Raw genomic sequence first — 21,872 nt, 5'->3', positions numbered from 1 at the left:
GAGGGGAATTGAATACAAAAGTAGAGAAGTTATGCTTCAGTTATACAGGGCATTGGGGAGACCACATTTGGAGTACTGTGTACAGTATTGATCACCTTATTTAAGGAAGGATGTAAATGTGTTGGAAGCAGTTCAGAGAAGTTTTACCACACTAATACCTAGAATGAGTGGCTTGTCTTATGAGGAAAGGTTGGACAGACTAGGTTTGTATCTGCTAGAGTTGAGAGTAAGAGGCGACTTGATTGAAACATATAAGATCCTGAGGGGTCTTGACAGGGTGGATGTGGAGAGGATGTTTCCTCTTGTGGGCTAATCTAGAACTAGGGGTCACTGTTTAAAAATAAGGGGTCACCTATTTAAAACAGGGATGAGGCGAAATTTTTTTCTGAGGATCGTGAGTCTTTGGAACTCTCTTCCTGAAAAGGTGGTGGAAGCAGAGTCTTTGAATAATTTTAAGGCAGAGGCAGATAGGTTCTTGGTAAGCAAGGGGGTGATAGGTTATCGGGAGGTAGATGGGATGAAGATTTCGGGTTCCTATCAGATCGGCCATGATTTTATTAAATGGAGGAGCAGGCTCAAGGGGCTGATTGGCCTAGTCCTGCTCCTTGTTCGTATGTTCACTGGATTATTAGTCTAAATTCCTGAATTACATGTCCAGTAAAATAATCACTATTTGAAATTGTAGTTTGGCCATCTTACAGTGAATTATGATTGCTTTCCAATTAGAATTAAGTATTCTTATGCCACTAAAAACCAGCAGAAGCCCATTGGGTCCCACAATTACCTGGATTATATTTCTTTCCACTGTGCTTCCTGCAAGGACTCCATTGCCACTTTCTCCCCCACTGTGTCAGAACACCTTGGTTAGTGAACTGGTCTGAATCCTCGGGGCCACCTTTCCACCAGACTATCTGCTGCCCCTTACACTAGTTACACAACCTGTGTCTCATTTACGTTCTCTGTTTCTAATAGTGTACTTCCTATTGTTGTCTGTTTACATTAGTCCTGATAATGGACTATTTCTATTGGTGTGTGTGTGTGTGTGTGTGTGTGTGTGTGTGTGTGTGTGTGTGTGCGTGCGTCTGTTCCTTTCCTCCAGCTCCACCTCCCCCATGTCCTGTTCCTTTTTAAAAGCCGTTCATTAATACTATTTTCCACTGTTGATAAAGGTCCAAACCAGAAGCATTCACATTGGTGTTGGCTTACCTGCTGAGTTTCCAGCCTCTGCAGTACTTTGCATCAGCAATTAAACATGCAGATGCAGCTCATAGTAGGCTGTGTGTGCTATGACTTCTTTTACTGCTTTCCTAAAGAACGTAATGATGTATGTGATTAGCCTCACCACAATCATCATCCCTTATCACATCACCCCCTGACAATGCACCAGGACATACTGGGGTATCATCCTACGGTTGTTCTCAGAGTATGTTGTCATATGCCTAAACTTCATTTGGGGATCTAGATAATCTGTTGAGCGGCTAGATGGAGGGAACGAGAGGGGTGCAAAAATCACAGTTAAGCCTAAGCCTGCGCATTTCCCAACAGAGGGTACAAGAAAATGATCAGCAGAGGAAACTCTGGGTGATTTTGCTCTTCTCGCTCACAGGGTTGCTCAGGTGAATTGCAGCTACCCTTTACTACTACAGCTGAGATAACTGGACTCAGTGCAGGCTAGGGATCAAACCAGGGAGCACCTGACCTTTAAAGCTCAGTGTTGTATCTTAAAATCCATTCACCCACTGAATCATTAGAGCTGCCCAAAAAGGTGATTAAGAGATTCAAGCACTGACGATTTACAGAGCACCTGAATCACATTGGCTTACTGAAACACTGAAGAAATATTCTCCAAGTGCTATTACTAACAAAATTGTAAACTCGGTCTTTTGGAACACATTTTAGTACAACTTCATCAGAAATGATGAACAAAGGAAATTTACTATGTCAATATATGAAACCTAAATGGAGACAAACTCTAAATAAAAAGAAATGGATCAGATAGCTCTTGCCAAGTTTCTGGGTGGGGGTGGCTAGTGGAATGAATAAACCTACCGGTAAAATCACACTCTGTACACTTAAAAGCATTCTCATAATGGCAGGCAGAATGTAAATCTCTCACGTTCTCAGAAGAATAGAAAGATGGGCACTTTGAGCAGTAAAAGAGATCTGGCTTCTGTTGGTGGGTGACTTCATGCAGTTTCCAAGCTTTCTGCTTTGTGAAAACTTTCTTGCAGAATGAGCAACTGTAGGTCGACCTTTTGGTATTGTGGCCCTTGAGGTGCTGTTCCATCAGATTCCACTCCGTCATGCAGGAGCTGCAGTACATGCATTTAAAACCTGTATCCCTATCATGACAGTTCAAATGAAGGTGATAAATGTCTTTTGACTTCAAGTCCAGTTTGCACATCTTGCATATATAGCGTTCATTTTTTGAGCCAGTTTGAGAGTTTTCAGCATTGTCGGAACATTGGTTTTCACTCCGCTTTTTCTTACTGAGCTGCCTTTGCTTCTTAAGAATTACGTGATCATCGTTGGCTTCCAAGTTCACTGTATGCGTTTTATTATTATTGGATATCCGACAGAGGCCTAGTGACATAAGGTGCTCTGACTGAGCTTCCTCATCATCTTCAGGCACAGCTGTCCCAACTGGAGATGGCTGAGGCCCTGATGCCACAGAATGGGGTCCATCTAATTGAAAAGGTGTAGACTCCACTTCAAACAGTGTGCTGACCTCACATGCATCAGCAGCATGAAGATTATCATTGTGCCCTCCAAGTCCCATTTCACAGGACACTGGGCTAATGTTGTGAAGCATCCTGTACATAGGAAGAAGAAATGACATCCTCTCTAGGTTGTCCACAATAATGTCCTCAGCCTTGCTTTCAGTGTCCATGTCTACATCGGTGCTGTACGAGGAGTCATGCTCTGTGTGACATGTGCCAGTCAACTTCTTAGAAGGTTGATCATTGGCCTTGGGTTTGTGAAGGTCTTCAATGTGGGAGTTCATTTTAATCTTCAGGCTGCAGGTGAATGCACAGATTTTACATCTGTAAACTTCGACAAGGAATATCTCCACAAAGTTTTTAAAATGATGCTCAATGTCCTCCATATTGCTAATGCATAAACTTGATGTTGTAGTCTCTTCTGACAAATGTAAAGTCACTGGTGGAATGTTCTGGAACACAAATTTAGCTTCATTCATCTTCTTTAAAATAATCATATCTGCAAATACAGATCAGAGATTGAAATGGTAAACTGCAAAATCCATTATGTTAACTACTGGTCTAATTTTCACTGCTGGGTAACTCCTTATTCAAAGTTTATGATGTAGCAAATTGCAAAATATAGCTCTTAACATACAACTCGTGAAGAAAAAAATAATGTTCTGTGCAATATCTTTTAATACTAAAGGCCAAGAACAATTAACTATGCATTTTTAGATTGTGAGGTGTGATATTAGATATGGTGGTAACCAAATTGAGGTTATTGTATAGGTCAAAATAACAAAGCAACCAAAGGCTGAAATTCCCAGTGTCAATAACTTTCGTAAAAATGTTGGCATTATTGCAGGGTGAGATTTCCAATTCTTATTCACTTGACTTTATCCCTACAATGAAATGGGCACAATTTCCACACCTTCATCCTACACTCACTTAACTAGTACCTGGTGCATGGCGTAATGTTGTGCTCTTTCTTGGATTATAAAACTTTCTTGGATTACTAAAAGTAGATCACACAAGTTGCTGTTGCGTATGTAATTTGTTCATCATCATAAGGACAAGCACCCATCTCAATTCTGATCTAATACCATGCAAATGAAGACAGCAGCAGATTCCTTTTTCCATGTTAATACCACAACCTGGGACCCAATACTGCCAGAGCCAGTTTTCTCCCAAATACTGCCAGACCTTTGCTACCACACACGATCCACTACGAATTAATAACATTCACAGTTCAATTTGTAACTTCACCACAACTCTTAGTACAATCCCATCCATTTCGCCCGTGGCCAAGGACATAGCATATGTACTATTTATAATGTAATTTTAACAATGGCTGCTCCAGGGAACAAAACATAACTGGGGGGGGGGGGGAAAAAAGAAACAATATACTTCAGCCATCGAGCCACCTTAGTTGAATCATTTCTCAAGCCAGGCATTCTGCTCTCCCTCTGAAAATCCTAACTCCACTCCCGGCTGTAACATGCACCCACATGGACATGTGAACACAAAGCAGGACTTTGTAATAAAAAGAGAGACCAGTCTGCACCACCTGGTCTGATGGTTGTCTGGAAAATGTTCCATGACCTTTACTGAAAAAGGCTGGCCTCAAGCCAACACGTTTTAAAACACAAACACTTTGCACCAGGGCTGAGCTGACAGCCACACATGACATGGATACAGGTGTGAACAATGTACCCCCAGCAGCCAAACCCACCCCACCCCACCCCACCCAGGGAAACTATCAGTAACCATGGCAACAGGAAATATTAACCCTCACATACGGTCAATCCAGTGGATGGATAAAGTGGCACAATACTGAGACAAGCAATTTAAATTCTTGCTGATGAACTTACTAACAAATCGACAGGATTAGCAGACCTCGGCCCAGGCGGCAGGTTTTTCCTGAAGTAATCCTCACGAAATGGGAACTGCCCAGCTTGGCTCTCGCTGCGACTAGGCCAAAGAGCAGCGACATCTCCGGCTCGCTTCCGGGACAGGAAGCTGCGGGCGACCCGGGTCGGTGCATGCGCGCTGAGAGGGGCGGGGCGGGGCGGGGCATGGGGTTGGTGGTGGGGTGGGGGGGGGGGGGGGTGGTGGTGTTGTAGTCCTGTGACGTCAGCAACCCGAAGACAGGGAACTACAATTCCCAGGATTCAACCAGAGGTTTGTGACGTCATGCATCTGCCACCACCACCCCCCCCCCCCCCCCCCCCGCTTGCTTCCCCACCTCCACCGCCCATGCAGCTTATGTTCATGGGGATATTGTCTCTGTGTTAAACAAAAATCTGGTTGATAATGTTTTAGGGCTCAGACTACTGCTGCTGTGTATTTGCTTTAATGAGATCGTGAAATATAAATCACAGAATCACAGTGCAGAAGAGGCCCTTCGGCCCATCAAGTCTGCACTGACATGTGAGAAACACCTGACCTACCTACCTAGTCCCATTTACCAGCACTTGGCCCAAAGCCTTGAATGTTATGAGGTGCCAAGTGCTCATCCAGGTACTTTTTAAAGGATGTGAGGCAACCCGCCTCCACCACCCTCCCAGGCAGCGCATTCCAGACCGTCACCACCCTCTGGGTAAAAAAGTTTTTCCTCACATCCCCCCTCAACCTCCTGCCCCTCACCTTGAACTTATGCCCCCTTGTGACTGACCCTTCAACTAAGGGGAACAGCTGCTCCCTATCCACCCTGTCCATGCCCCTCATAATCTTGTACACCTCCATCAGGTCGCCTCTCAGTCTTCTCTGCTCCAACAAAAACAACTCAAGTCTATCCAACCTCTCTTCATAACTTAAATGTTCCATCCCAGGCAACATCCTGGTGAATCTCCTCTGCACCCCCTCCAGTGCAATCACATCCTTCCTATAATGTGGCGACCAGAACTGCACACAGTACTCCAGCTTGGCCTCACCAAAGGTTCTACACAACTCCAACATGACCTCCCTACTTTTGTAATCTATGCCTCGATTGATAAATGCAAGACCTTCTTTCTTTAAAGGAACAAAGCACCCCTAGATTATCCCTAGCATAAAACCCATTACATCTCTATCTCTCTTCAGTTCCAAAGAAGAGTCATATTGGACTTGAAACTTTAACTCTGTTTCTGTCTCCACAGATGCTGCCAGACCAGCTGAGTTTTTCCAACACTTTCTGTTTTTATTTCTAGATTTATCCAGTCCGTTCAGGAGCGAAATTTCTGCACACAGAGTGGGTTAGAAGTTTGGAACTCTGTTCTGCTAATAGCGGTTGAACAGAAGTAGGCCATTTGGCCCATCGAACCTGTTCCGCCATTCAATAAGACTCATGGCTGATCTGCGATCGAACTCCATATACCCACCATTCCTCCATATCCCCTCATACTTCTGGTTAATGAAAATTTATCAATCTCAGATTTAAAAATAAAAATTGACCTGGCATCAACTGCCTTTTGTGGAAACCTCTACCCCCCACATAAGTTTTTCCTAAGTCACTCCTGAGCAATTTGGAGAAATCTAAGAATGCTTTGTTTCTTTAAACAAAGAAAGACTTGCATTCTCATAGCACCTTTCACAACCTCAAGGTATGTTTTAGGGATGTAGGAAATGTGACTGACAATTTTTGCACAGCAAGCTTCCACAAGCAGCAAATACAGATATTTATAGACCGGATAACCTGTTTTAGTGATGTTGAATCAGGGTTAAATATTGGCCGGGACACCAAGGATAACTGATAAAAACAAAAAACTGCGGATGCTGGAAATCCAAAACAAAAACAGAATCACCTGGAAAAACTCAGCAGGTCTGGCAGCATCGGTGGAGAAGAAAAGAGTTGACGTTTCGAGTCCTCATCACCCTTCAGCAGAACTGAACAGAACAGAACAGAACAATCAGTTCTGTTGAAGGGTCATGAGGACTCGAAACGTCAACTCTTTTCTTCTCCGCTGATGCTGCCAGACCTGCTGAGTTTTTCCAGGTAATTCTGTTTTTGTTTTCACCAAGGGTAACTGCTCTGCTCTTCTCTGAATAGTACCATGGGATCTTTTACATCCTCTTGAGAGGGTAGATAGTACCTCTGTTTAATGTCTCATCTGAAAGATGACAACTCCAACAATACAACACACCCTCAGTGCCAGATTGGAGTATCAGTCTAAATATTTGTGGTCAAGTTTCTGGAGTGGGCTTCTGAACCCAGAACATTCTGACTTGGAGTCAAGAGTGCTAGCAACTGAGCCACAACTGACACTTCGGGTTTCATGATTTCAAGATGTGGTGTTGGATTTAATTTAAAAGAATGGTTTTGTCCATCGTCAGTCGTGCATGTTACTAGTGTTCTAGCTGATTATTAATTTTATAAGATTAAGCGATCACTTTTACATAGGTCTGTAACTTTGCAGAAAGCACTTTTCTACAACAAGCTATCCCTAATTTTACAACAGTTTAGCCCAGTATGGTTTTAGGTGAAAGCTAGAAGAACGAGAAAGTAATTCTGCCTACACCAAGCAATACCTGTCAATTGTACATGCCATTTACATTACTCCAGTGCCTGTGTTACAATTTTGTATTTAAGAACTTGTTGAAAGCTCCAATCAATTCTTAATGTGCCTATCCAGTGATCTGCTGACTACTACAAACTAGGATGATCTCAGGCTCTGTGTTGAATAGCTGATTCAGTTGGCTTCAGCCAGCCTCTTCTCCTGTAGTATAAATTGTTGTGATTGTTTGCAATTTGGCATTCTTGCGTTTGACCTGATGAGTGCAAGACAAAAAGCTTCGACAACATATCTCTTTTTTCAGCAATATACAGTTAAGTTTTTCGCAAAACAAAGGGATATTGCTGAGATATGGGAATAGGCTAAATTCAATGTCAGTAAGCGTGAGATGATGCAGTTTGGTTAGAATGAAATGACAGCAGCTGTTATACTTTGAATGAAAGTGAGGTTGGTGCTGTGAAAGATCAGAAGAATTGGGAGAACGTTTATAGGAGATTAAAGGAAGACCCTCAGATTGATAAGGCAGGTTAAAAAGCAAGAGTAATTTTAGGTTTTATCACTATATCAAGATGTTGAAGTCAAGAGTTAAAGACAAGCTTACATAAAACGTTAATAAGACCCCAGTTAGAGTGCTCTGTGCAGAATTGGGCTACAAACTATAGGAAGAATATTGAGGCTTCAGAGAAGGAACAGCACAGATTCACAAGGGTAATGTCTGGTATGTGGAAATATAATTATGAAGCAAAATTGAACTTGAACAATGCAGATTACAATATGATTGAAGTGTTTAAAATTGTGATAGATGGGTCAGGGTGGATAAACTGCATCCAGTAGTTGAGGGATCTAGATAAAAGAGCAAGGTAAATTCTTTATAAAGGGGTGTGAGGCTGTAACATTCACATGTTGGAGAATTAACTTACATTTATATAGAAACTTCCATTGTTCTAATCTAAGGAGAAATAGCAGTGATATTAGTTGAGGGATAAATATTGGCCAGGAAGCCAGAAGAACTTCCCTATTTTCCATTCACCAGAGGACAGGGGAGACTCATCTGACAGACTTCATTTCTGACAGTGTAGCACTCCCTCACAGAGTTGTCAGTCAGCCTGGATAGGATGCTCAAGTCCTGTAGTGGGACTTTAACCCACAGCTTTTTGACTCGACGGTGAAAGTGCTACCATTGAGCCAAGACTGTCATCTTAGCTAGTGGGTGAGGTTATATAAGAATTCATGATTAGTCAGGACATGGAGTAAAGAAAAATGTGATCAGGGCTATTTGCTCACATGGAGATCAATGGTATAGTGGGCAAAGGTGAGGCTGTTCTCCTTAGAGGAGAGAAGGTTCAGAGATTTGTTAGATGTATTTAAAATCATGAGGGATCTGGATAGCATAAACAAAGAGAAACTGTTCCCATTGGCAGAAGTTCAAGAACGCTAAGGTGATTAACAAAAGAACCAGAGATGAGACGAGGAACAACCTCTTCATGCAACAAGTGCTTTGGATCTGGAATGCACTGGCTGATTGTATAGTGGAGACATTTATATAGAAACTTCCATTGTTCTAATCTAAGGAGAAATAGCAGTGATATTAGTTGAGGGATAAATATTGGCCAGGAAACCAGAAGAACTTCCCTATTCAACTGTGGTTTTCAAAACGGAGCTGGATAATTATCTGAAGAGAAAAGGTTTTATTAGGCTACAGGGAAAAGGTTGAGTTGGAGTAGCTGTTGCAGACACTTGACACAAAGACAATGTGCTGAATGGTCTCCTTTTGTGCTGTAACCATTCTACGATTCTAGTATAGATATATTCAAGGAACTTGATAAACACGTGAGAAAGAAAGAAGCTGAAGGTTACCCTGATAGTGTGATGCATTCAAGGAACTTGATAAACACATGAGGAAGAAAGAAGCTGAGGGTTACACTGATAGTGTGATCAAGAAGGGTGGAAGGAGGCTTGTGTGGAACATAAACACCAACATAGATGAGGTGGGCCAAATGGCCTGTTTCTGTGCTATAAATTACATGTAAAGCTGCCAGCTGGGAATACAAAGAGTATATCATGTCTCACATCCTCAGGCCATAACAGTCAAAGAATTAATGTGAATCACTCTCTCTCACCACACTCTCTCTCCCTGCCAATCTCTCTCTCTGCCCGCCCTACCACTCTCTCCCCCGGCACACTCTCTCTCCCCCACCCCCTCATGCTCTGTCTCCCTCCATCCCCTCACACTCTTTCTCTCACACAGTCTTCAGCCACTCACTTACTCAGACGCCAGTGGGCTCCACTGCTCCAGCTGCCTCACCTGGGCCCCGCCGTTCTGCCTGCCTCGCCTCAACCCCGCACCACCATTCTGGCTGCCTCGCCTTAGCCCCGCACTGCCACTCCAGCTGCCTCGCCTAGGCCCTATCACTCCAGCTGCCTCGCCTAGGCCTTGCCACTCCAGCTGCCTCGCCTAGGCCCTATCACTCCAGCTGCCTCGCCTAGGCCTTGCCACTCCAGCTGCCTCGCCTAGGCCCTATCACTCCAGCTGCCTCGCCTAGGCCTTGCCACTCCAGCTGCCTCGCCTAGGCCCTATCACTCCAGCTGCCTCGCCTAGGCCTTGCCACTCCAGCTGCCTCGCCTAGGCCCTATCACTCCAGCTGCCTCGCCTCAGCCCCGCACTGCCACTCCAGCTGCCTCGCCTAGGCCCTATCACTCCAGCTGCCTCGCCTCAGCCCCGCACTGCCACTCCAGCTGCCTCGCCTAGGCCTTGCCACTCCAGCTGCCTCGCCTAGGCCCTATCACTCCGGCTGTCTCGCCTAGGTCCTATCACTCCAGCTGCCTTGCCTAGGCCCTATCACTCCAGCTGCCTCACCTCAGCCCCGCACTGCCACTCCAGCTGCCTCGCCTAGGCCCTATCACTCCAGCTGCCTCGCCTAGGCCTTGCCACCCCAGCTGCCTCGCCTAGGCCCTATCACTCCGGCTGCCTCGCCTGGCCCTGCATCGCCACTCTATCCCTTGCCTGGGCCCCCCACCGCCAGTCTGGCTGCCTCACGCTCTGGGCCCTAAAACTTAGCTTCAATGCTTACCTTCCCACTCTTTGCTGCTCTTCCAATCATAGGCTGGTTTCTCTCTGATTTGCTGCCAATAGGTTCACTAGTGAGCCTATCAGCAGCAAATGCAGGGAGGAACCAGCCTGTGGTTGGATCTGAGCAGCTTTACAGCATTTTTCAAATACCTGTCACTTGAATGTACAGGTTTGGCAGGTTGCATTGAATTGACAAGACTGTTTGAAATTGAAGGTGTCGGAGCAGAGCTCTGGTGTGCTCTGGCAGCACTACACTGATGGAGATGTACAGCTTGAGCCAATTGGCCTATTTCCATGTTATAACTTCCATTTTTTTTATCATGGGGTATGGCAAGGCTAGCATTTGTTGCCCCTGAGAAAATGGGAGTGAGCTGCCTTCTTAAACTACTGCAGTCCATATGGTGAAGGTACACCCACAGTGCTGTTAAAAGGGAATTTCAGGTTTTTGACCTAGTGACAGTGAAGCAATGCCAATATAGTTCCAAGTCAGGAAGGCGTGTGACTTGGGGGAGAAGTTGCAGGCGGTGGTGTTCCCAAGTGTCTGCTGCCCCTATCCTTCTAGGGAGTAGAGGTCAGGTGTGTCATTGAATAAATAGTTACTTCAGAGATGTACACTCCTCAATGGTACAAATGAGTAGCCTTACATAGACAGGGAAGTCTGTGCAGTGTTAACTGAGGATAACAATAGAGTTGCTGCAATTTGATGCCAGTGCCTCTGGATTAAAAATTGGCCAGAGCTTTTCCTTCTGATTACTATTCAATGATCCAAGCCAAGTAAGAACAAAGGCTTATGAAGAACATTGGTGCAGAAATCAAAATCATTTAAATTTGATGGGGAGGAGAGAGCAAGAAGATAACCAAATACCAGAAAAGAACGTAAGAACATAAAAACATAAGAATATAAGAAATAGGAACAGGAGTAGACCATTCGGCCCCTCAAGCCTGCTCCACCATTCAATAAGATCATTGCTGATCTTGTGTTTCGATTTCCACATTCTCTTCTAATCCCAATAACCTTTGATTCCCTTGCGTAACAATAATTGATCTATCTCTACCTTAAAAATATTCAATGACCCACCTCCATCACCTTCTGAGGCAGAGAATTCCAAAGTTGCACAACCATCTAAGAGAAAAAAATTCTTCTCATCTCTGTCCTAAAAGGGTGACCCCTAATTTTAAAACTGAGCCCCCTAGTTCTGGACTCACCCGCAAGAGGAAACATTGTTTCAATGTCCACCTTGTCAAGGCCGTTCAGGATCTTGTATACTTCAATCAAATCACCCTCACTCTTCTAAACTTCAGTGGAAACAAGCCCAGACTGTCCAACCTTTCCTCATAAGAGAACCCACTCATTCCAGGTATCAATCTAGTAAACCTCCTCTGAACCGCCTCCAATGCATTTACACCTGTCCTTAAATAAGGAAACCAAAACTGCACACATAATTTGAGATGTGGTCTCACCAATATCTTGCATAACTGAAACATAATGTCCTTACTTTTATGTTCAATCCCACTTGCAATAAAGGATAGCATTCCATTAGCCTCTTTAATTACTTGCTGTACCTGCATACTAACTTTTTGTGACTCATGTACTAGAACACCTAGATTCCTCTGCAGCTCGGAATTCTGCAGCTGTTCTCCATTTAAATAATTCTCTGCATTTTTCTTCTTTCTTCCAAAGTGAACAGCTTCACATTTTCCCACATTAAATTCCATTTGCCAGATCTTTGCCCACTCACTTAACCTATCCATATCCATCTGCAACATCCTCATGTTCTCTTCACAACATACTTTCCTTCCTATCTTTGTGTCATCAGTAAATTTAGCTACCTTGTCTTCATTCCCCTCATTTATGATGTGAATCATAAAAGGTTGGGGCCCCGGCACAGACCCTGTGGGACTCCACTCGTCACATCCTGCCAATTGGAAAAAGACCCATGCATGCATACTCTCTGCTTTCTGCCAGCCAGCCAATCTTCTATCCATGCTGATATGTTACCCCCTACACCATGCTCTTTTACTTTCCGTAATAACCTTTGATGTGGCACCTTATCAATTGCTTTCTGGAAATCCAAATACAATACGTCTACAGGTTCCCCTTTATCCACTGCGTAGGTTACTCCTTCAAAAAACTCCAATAAATTGGTTAAACATGATTTTCCTTTCACAAAACCATGCTGGCTCTTCCTGATTGTCTTGAGCTCTTCTAAGTGCCCAGCTATAACCTCCTTCATGATCAATTCTAATAACTTCCTCATGACAGACGTCAAGCTAAAAGACAAATTACGACATAGCAGATAGTCAACAGGTGGGTATAGACAATGATAGTGCCAAGTCAGTGCCAACTGAGCTACTGGTTCGTGATATTTAATAGCTTCACATGGCCTAGATCATTGCCTTCCTCTAATTACAGGATCAGATCTCCGATAATGTAAGCACTCCTGAAATGTGTCTGCTGTTCCAAAATTTCTGATTCGATTACAAGTTGAGGACAAGCTTCAGTTCCTGTAGGAAGTGCAAATCAATGTTCACAATTCACTTTTAAGTGAGTGAGCCACAGTGTTTTAATGTTAGGATCCCACCCCGCTACCCATCACCCACCACCCTCCTCCCCCTTCCAGCCTCCGATATCTCTCCATCCTGCCCTCCTCTCGCCAGCTGAGGCCCAGTGCCTCAAGCTTTCCCGCACACCAGCCAATTCGGAGCCTGAGGGAAAAAAACGTTTAAATATGTTTAGAATTGGCAAGAATTTGGGTTACCTGTATTCCCAGGTTTCCCAGCTTCTATGATCCCCACCTCCCCAGAAATATTTGGCTTATATTCAAGTTAATGTCAAAGTAGTAATTTGTAGTACCTATCTAATTGGAAAGTAAAAATTTGGTTTCCCCAGTTTAGGAAATGAAGAAGTGAATGAGGGCAATTGTAGACTGAGAGATTCCAAAGATGTACGTGTCACAAATGGTAACTTAGAGCATTGCATTGAATAGGTTAAATATGAAATCCATCCCTAACTTATTGAATGTTATGTCTTCAACACCTGGTCTCTAAGGAAGCTCAGAGCATCCACCCAAAGTTGTTGCTTTTGTCAGCAATTCTACTGATATCCCCAGCGTCAATTAAACAATTAAACTCAGGGCAGAGACAGCCATCTTTCCTGATCCTCACGAGCCCGCACTTATATACCTCAGCTAGAAATAAAGTGTTGAACTGCAGCTTTAAAACAACTGCACACTGGAAAAGGTTGTGAACACATGGTTGCTTTTCAATTGTTCCAACTATAGGTGAATTCTACATATTAAACCATATTGCAGAACAAACCTCTTGAAGATGTTGTTTTCATGTGGCATTTCTATACTTTTATTATGGTTCATAAAGGGCCTCAGTGTAATGTGGACTTTGACAGTGTTGCTGATTTTACATTGAAAATGTTCAATTATGGAAAGGAACACTGCTAAATTGGTGTGTTGTTTAAACATTAAAGCATGTTAACTTGTGTTAGCTTGAATATCGTGAAATCCTCTCAAAGGATTATAAATGTTACTCAACGAAAATCCAAAAGGGAATTGAATAAAATGGCAAAATCCAACTCAGGTCATCATGTAATAACCAGCAAAACAGAGACCTGCTTTTCCCCTCTCTAGTCTATGAACAATTCTTGCAACCTTCCTGCTGTTGTCACAAGGAGAACAATTGAGTCTGCGTTTCTGCAAGCTTTCTTTCCTTTCTCCCTGCTCTTCTGAAGGCATTGACTTTTTCCGGGCAGTGTTTCTTTTGTATCACTTTTTAACACAGCCATTATTACCAATTTAACCTAAACCGTGTTGGCAAATTGCTCAACAGCTAAACCCAGCCCTGTGCACACATTCATACTTCCAGCTGAAAGCCTCAGTTCCTAGTTGAGAGGCACTAATACAATTACTGAGGACGGAATCCAGAGCATTCCTACCTGTAGCTCAGCTGCTTACTCCTTTTAATGAGCTGAGCCACTGGGGGAAACTGAGGTAACCAGGTAGGTCAACACAACTGAAGAATCTGAAATAAAAACAGAAAATTCTGGAGATGCATGGCAAGCATGTTGACGTTTGTAATCTGCAAGTGGATTATGTGCAAATGAGCAACGTTCTACATGGCTCAATATCAGACCACGTGGTGAGTGTAAAGAATAAGATGTTTGTTAATGTCGGGTTGCATTATTCATGCACTCCAAGCCAACCAAATGTTTCATAGTCCCTCTGTGCAGTCTGCACAGTTAATGAGTTACTTGCTCCTCTGAGACCAGACATAGATGCAGTGGTCTGATCAGAGCATGGCAGAATTTGATTATAGCTTCCTCTAACTGGTCTGTTACCATTTAAACTACATATTACATCATTATGAAGTATATCATTATGCAGGAGCAGAGGGCCCTGGGTGTATATGTGCATAAGTCATTGAAGGTGGTAGGACAGGTTGAGAGAGCAGCTACTAAAGCATCCGGTATCCGTGGCTTTATTAATAGAGGTATTGAGTACAAGAGCGTAAGAGCAAGGAGATTATGTTGAACTTGTATAAAACACTAGTTGACCCTCAGCTGGAATATTACATCCAGTGCTGAGTGCTGCACTTTAATAGAGATGTGAAGGCATTGGAGAGAGTGCAGAAAGGATTCATGAAAATGGTTCAAGGGATGAGGGGCTTCAGTTATGAAGATAGGTTGGAGAATTTGGGACTGTTTTCCTCAGAGAAGACAAGGCTGAGAGGCGATTTAATAGAGGTATTCAAAATCATGAGGGGTCTGGACAGGCTACTTAGGGAGAAACTGTTCCTACTCATGAAAGGATTGAGAATGAGAGGGCACAGATATAAAGTAATTTAAACTTTTTCAGGTGTCAAGTGCTTAAGGTCTGGAATGCACTGCCTGAGTGTGTGGTGGGGGTGGTTCAATTGAGGCATCCAACAGGGAATTAGACTGCTATCTGAAAAGGATAAATGCAGGGTTATAGAGAAAAGGTGGGGGAATGGCACTTGGCAAAATGCTCATTTGGAGAGCTGGTGCAGACACAATGGGCCGAATGGCCTCCTTCTGCACAGTAACAATTCTATGATTCTGTGATATTGGCTTAGCTGGTTGCAGCTGTGATTTGCCAGATATATTAAATTTTGAGTTTACTATCATCTTCAACTAGGGTTGCCAACCCTCTAGATTGTCCAGCTGTCTCCGAGAATGGGGCATAGTTCTCCCAAACACTACTGCTAGCAGCACAGGAGAACTTTGCCCTTTAAATTTCACACTGCAATGGCCTATCACTCTATGCTGTCACTGCCTGCCACTGCAGAGAAGACCACACCTTGGTGATGTTACCCTCCACAGCCCCTGCTTAGGAATTACTAGAAACAGGATCAGCAAGTTGCTGAGAGGAAGGGAAGAGAAAGGCGGAGGAGGGAGAGGCGTGAAGCTAGGGTGAACAGGAACTAAGATAGCACGTTTTTAGATGTGGTCACCCTACAGCTTACAGAAGTGCAGACAGAGAGGGAATGGGTGACCATCAGTCTGAAGACAGGTGCCTGGCAGGTAGTCAGGAAATCCCCAGGGTGCGTCTTGCTCGAGAACCGTTTTTCTGTGTTGGAAAATGGTGAGAGTGACTGTTCCTCTGGGGAGTGCAGCCACACTCATGGCGCTGTGAGTGGCTCAGCTGCACGGGGGAGGGAGAGGAAAAAGAGGGGAAGAGCAATAGTGGTAGGAGACTCGATAGTAAGGGGAACAGACAGGCATTTCTGCAGCCATAGACGTGACTCCAGGATGGTATGTTGCCTCCCTGGTGCCAGGGTCAAGGATGTCACTGAACGGCTGCAGGGCATTCTAAAGGGGGAGTCTGAACAGATAGAGATCATGGTGCATATTGACATAGGCAAAAAGAGGGATGAGGTCCTACAAGCAGAATTTAGGGAGCCAAGAAACAGATTAAAAAACAGGACCTCAAAGGTAGTAATCTCTGGATTATTTCCGGTCACGTACTAGTGAGTATAGAAATAGGAGGTTAGGCCAGATGAATGCGTGGCTGGAGAGAAGGTGCAGGAGGGAGGGCTTTAGATTTCTGGGGCATTGGGACCATTTTGGGGGGTGGTGGGACCTGTACAACGGACGGGTTGCACCTGAACCGGAATGGGACCAACATCCTTATGGGGAGGTTTGCTGGTGCTGTTGGGGAGGGTTTAAATTAACCTGGCAGGGGGATGGGATCCTGAGAGGAGGTTCAACAGGGGGGGATGCACAGCCAAAATTAGAAGAGAGAGCAAGTGAGTCTGGAAGGCGTAGAAATTACAGGCCATTTAAGGCACAAGGGAGTTTGGCAAAGTTGGACGGTATTTATTTTAATGCAAGGAGTCTGACGTATAAGGCAGATGAGTTGATGTCATTGCTGTCACAGAGACATGGTTGAGAGAGGGACAGGATTGGCAGCTCAATATTCCAGGATGTAGAGTCTTCAGGCGAGATAGGGAAGGAAGTAAAAGAGGATTGTAATTGTATTGTAATATTGATCAAAGAATCAATTACAGCAGTTAGGAGGGATGACATCTTAGAAGGCTCCTCAAATGAAGCCATATGGGTAGAACTGAAAAACAAAAAGGAGCAATCACATTGCTGGGAGTGTACTATAGGCCCCCAAACAGTCAGGGAGAAATAGAACAGATATGTAGGCAAATTTCAGAGAAGTGTAAAAATAATAGGGTAGTAATAGTGGGGATTTCAAATTCCACAACATTAACTGGGTTTAATCATAGTGTGATTGGTTTAGAGGGAGCGGAATTCTTAAAATGCATCCAGGAGAGCTCCTAGAAGGTCCTACAAGAGAGGGAGTGGTCCTGGACTTAATTTTAGGGAATGAAGCCGGGCAAGTGGTAGAGGTATCAGTAGGGGAGCATTTTGCAGATAGTGATCATAACTCTATTAGATTCAGGGTTGTTATGGAAAAGGACAAGGATGGGACAGAAATCAGAGTTCTAAATTGGGGGAAGGCCGATTTTAATAAGATCAGATATGATTTAGCCAGAGTGGACTGGGAGCAGCTACTTTTAGGTAAATCTGCATCAGAGCAGTGGGACTCATTCAAGAAGAAAATAGAGAGAGCACAGGGCCAACATATTCCAGTAAAGACAAAGGGTGGGACCAACAAATCCAGGGAACCCTGGATGTTGAGATATACAGGATTGGATAATGAGAAAAAGGGAGGCTTATGACAGATACCGAGGACTCAAAACAGCGGAAGCCCTAGAGGAGTATAGAATGTGTAGGGGGGAACTTAAAAAGGAAATTAAGAGAGCAAAAAGGGGACATGAAAAAACATTGGCAGGTAAAATAAAGGAAAATCCAAAGTTATTTTACAAGTACATTAAGAGTAAGAGGATAACTAGTGAAAAAATAGGGCCTATTAAGGACCATAATGGTAATTTGTGTGTGGAGCCAGAAGACGTAGGTACGGTTCTAAATGAATACTTTGTTTCGGTGTTCACAAGTGAGAGGGACAATATATGTATGGAAATCATGCATAAGGATTGTGATATAATTAAAGAAATTAGCATGGAAAGGGAGGAGGTTCTAAGTGGTCTGGCAGGCTTAAAAGTAGATCAATCTCCAGGACCGGATGAAATGTGTCTCAGGCTGTTGAGTGAGGTAAGGGAGGAGATAGTAGGGCCACTGGCAATAATTTTCAATACCTCCCTGGCCACAGGAGAGGTGCCAGAGGACTGGAGGACAGCCAATGTGGTCAAGAAAGGAGGAAGGGATAAACCAGGGAACTACAGGCTAGTCAGTCTAACCTCAGTGGTGGGGAAACTATTGGAAGCAATTCTGAGGGACAGAATTAATCTACACTTGGAGGGGCAGGAATTAATCGGGACAGTCAGCATGGTTTTGTTAAGTGGAGGTCATATCTGACCAATTTGATTGAATTTTTTGAAGAGGTGACCAGGTGTGTAGATGAGGGCAATGCATTTGACATGGTCTATTTGGACTTCAGCAAGGCTTTTGATAAAGTCACGCATGGGAGGCTGACAATGAAGGTAAGAGCTCTTGGGATCCAAGGCAATTTGGCAAATTGGATTCAGAATTGGCTGAGTGGCAGGAAGCAGAGGGTGATGGTCGAGTTTTTGTGACTGGATTCCTGTGTCCTCCACAGTGGGGTTCCACAGGGATCGGTGTTGGGTCCCTTGTTGTTGTTTGTGGTATATATAAACGATTTAGACTTGAATGTAGGAGGGTTGATCAGTAAGTTCACGGATGACACAAAAATTGGTGGGGTGGTAAATAGTGAGGAGGATAGCCTTAGATTACTGGAGGATATAGGTGGGCTGGTCAGATGGGCTGATCAGTGGCAAATGGAATTTAATCCGGATAAGTGTGAGGTTATGCACTGGGGCAGGACAAACAAGGCACTGGAATACAGATGAATGTTAGGACCCAGGGAAGGACCGAGGATCGGAGGGACCTTGGTGTGTATGTCCACCGGTCACTTAAAGTAGCAGGACAGGTAGATAAGGTGGTTAAGAAGGTATATGGGATACTTACCTTTATTAACTAAGGCATAGAATATAAGAGCAGGCAGGTTATGCTGGAACTGTTTAAAACACTGGTTAGGCCACAGCTAGAGTATTGCATGCAGTTCTGGAATCCGCATTATAGGAAGATTGTGATTGCACTGGAGAGAATGCAGAGGAGATTTACCAGGATGTTGCCTGGGATGGAGAGTTTTAGTTATGAGGAGAGATTGGTTAGACTGGGGTTATTTTCCCTGAGATTGAGGGGGGACATGATTGAGGCATATAAAATTATGAGGGGAATAGATAGGGGAGATAGGAAGGATTCCCCTTGGTGGAGGGATCAATAACCAGGGGGCATAGATTTAAGGTAAGGGGCAGGAGGTTTAGAGGGGATGTGAGGAAGAATTTTTTCACCCAGAGGGTGGTGGGAATCTGGAACTCACTGCCTGAAAGGGTGGTAGAGGCAGAAACCCTCATAACATTTAAGAAGTATTTGGATGTGCACTTGTGATGCCATGGCATACAAGGCTATGGGTCTAGTGCTGGAAAATGGGATTAGAATAGTTAGGTACTTGTTTGACAGGTGCAGACTCGATGGGCTGAAGGGCCTTTTTCTATGCTGTAGACCTCTATGACTCTAGGGGGCAGGTGAGACGGAGATAGATGAAAGGGGGAGATGGAGACTCTTGGGGAGAGAGGACGAATGGGGAGATTTAGGGAATGGGAGTTTGGGGAGAAAAGGGAGAATAGGATTGGGCAGTGGTTGAGGGAGGCTGGGCAATGGGTCCAGCATTTCCAGCAGAGCAGGCAGCAATGTTGTGAATGGGAATGGCACCAAGACAGAAACAGCCAGTAAAGAGATATAAAACCTGTGGAATTTACTGTGGTAAACAGTGAAAGATTGTTTCCCCTTGTTAGCAAATGGAGAATAAAGGGACTGAGAACTGTCACTTAAAGAACCAATGAGGAAGAGAGGACATTTTTCAGCAGAGGGTTAACATAGGAAAATTTACCACAAGTGACTATTGAGGCAGAGAGTAGAACATTACTTAAGATGTAATGTGATAAGTGTTTGAAAAGGAGGAATAAAAAATGATCTGGGTGAGTGAGGTTACAGTAAGCAGGGTGTTAAGACTGCTGCCCTTTCTACAGTCTCTCAGTTTGCTTCAGGTTGCTCTGTGCTGACTCATTTTGACACGTTAAATCCAAATCCATAGACCCTAGTTCAGAGCGTTCACCCTCACATAGGATTTGAGTCCAAACCAAAGTCCAAAGAGATATAAAGCCTGTTAAAAGTGACATTGACTGGGTAGACTGAACACAGTTTGTGCAATACAAGAGGATTCTGGTTGTAGCTGCCGAATGAATATCAGTGATTATGGGATTGCCACTAATTATAGGAAGGATATTTGGGGTGTTAAATCTATTACAACCAGCTATTTGCAGACTGTCAATGGGTTATTTATTCCAAAAGCAAGTACTGCAGATGCTGGAAATCTGGAATGAAAATAGAAATTGCTGGAAATACTGAGCAGGCCAGGCAGAATCTGTGGAGGGATAATGTTTCAGTTTGATGACCTTTCATCAGAACTGCAAAAAAAAGAGATGCAACAAGTTTCAATCAAGTACAGAGGCAGGGAAAAGGAGAAAGAAAAGAACAAAAGGCAAGGTCTGTGATAGGGTTGAAAGCGGACAAAATGATAGTGTAAAAGTAAAGGGTATGGTAATGGGGCAAGAACAAGAAGAAAACATAAGGATAGAGAAGGTGTGAATGACAACAGCAGAAGAACTGCCAGCAGCTGCTGTCTGCAAAAATAGGAGCGGTGGTTATGAACTGAAAATTTTTAATTGTGTTGAGCCTTGGATGGCTGTAAAGTGTATAATCTAAAGATGACGAGCTACACCTTGAGCTTCATTAGGAAGCTGAGAGCAGGAGTTGGGTGGGGGGAATGATGTTTGCAGACTAAATGGAGGCATTCAGAAAATCTGTGTTTAGTCTCCTAACTGTAGAGGACACCGCCACGTGAGCAGCACTGTAGTATACTAAATTGAAAGTGCAAGTAAATTGTTGTTTCACCTAGAAAGAGTGTTCAGTGCCCTGGATGATGGGAAGGAAGGAGCTAAAAGTGCACATATTGCATCTCCTGCACTTGTATGGGAAGATACCATGAGAAGTGAAAGGATTGTTGGGGGTGTTATGTCAATAAGACATGAAAAGAAATCAATACTGTGTATATCATGGCTTCGTTTTTTTTTGCTATTTTTAAAATGGTCTTTCTGCTGAACCAAAAAGATGGCTGCTATATGTCACACGATTACAGGTTTGGCCCTTTGTCCTGGAAGCTATCAACGGGGGTTACAAGAACAAAAGAATCCTCCTCTCATCATCATGGGATCTCACACCCAATTGTAAAGACATTATAATCATGAAACCAGGGGCTCGCAGATCGAAACTCATTATGCCTGCAAAGTTGTTAACAGATCCATCTCACACCTGGGACTGTCCAGGTCCATTTCAACATTTCAAAAGGAGACTACTGAGGGGACAATGGACATCATTTACATCTTGATAAGCTTACCCCTCTAGCGGAGTCAGAGGTTCTGATTAGACAATGACTTCCTGACAACAGAACCTCAATATGGATGGTAACTCTTTCAAAAGTTAATAGTTAATGGCTGGGACAATATCAGCCCTGAAACCAAGGCCAGTCCCAGATACTAGATAAATATCCTTTTTGACATCACTATGAAGAAGGAAGGCCAAGTGACTAGAGTGACCATTTCAAAATCTTTATATGGAATGTGGCATCATCAGAACTGATGCAGCAGAGAAACTGGACTAATTGAATAATGTCCCTACAGGAAGTAAGGTGGGAGTAAATATAATCAAGGTAGCTATGGGAGTCAGTGGATTTATAGTAGATACTGGTTGACAGTCTATCCCCAGAAATGGAGATGGAAAATTCAAGGGAGGGAAGAGTTTAAGATGGACCTGGTGAAGGTGAGAGGGGTATAAATTGCAAGTAAAAATTATGAAATTTTCCAATTCAAATGAGAACTGGAAAATACATTGATACTGTCACTGATGTACTG

The 21,872-nt window shown here is 43.7% G+C and overlaps 1 protein-coding gene across 2 annotated transcripts in view; it reads right to left on the bottom strand.

Annotated features, from left to right (window-relative positions):
* Window positions 1-4,715, bottom strand: part of si:dkey-154p10.3 (oocyte zinc finger protein XlCOF6) — a 29,497-nt gene extending 24,782 nt beyond the window's left edge. For both annotated transcript variants that reach the window (XM_041184922.1, XM_041184923.1), the window contains exons 1-2: window positions 4,574-4,715; window positions 2,050-3,219 (exon numbers count right to left, since the gene is read on the bottom strand). In XM_041184922.1, the coding sequence (XP_041040856.1) occupies window positions 2,050-3,217 (1,168 nt within the window). In that variant the 5' untranslated portion in view covers window positions 3,218-3,219; window positions 4,574-4,715. The remainder of the gene's footprint in view (window positions 1-2,049; window positions 3,220-4,573) is intronic.
* Between the last annotated feature and the right edge of the window lie 17,157 nt (window positions 4,716-21,872).

Source organism: Carcharodon carcharias, chromosome 3 (assembly GCF_017639515.1).
Source record: "Carcharodon carcharias isolate sCarCar2 chromosome 3, sCarCar2.pri, whole genome shotgun sequence".
In the NCBI taxonomy this organism is placed as follows: Eukaryota; Metazoa; Chordata; class Chondrichthyes; order Lamniformes; family Lamnidae; genus Carcharodon; species Carcharodon carcharias.
This window is presented reverse-complemented; position numbering and strand designations above follow the sequence as displayed.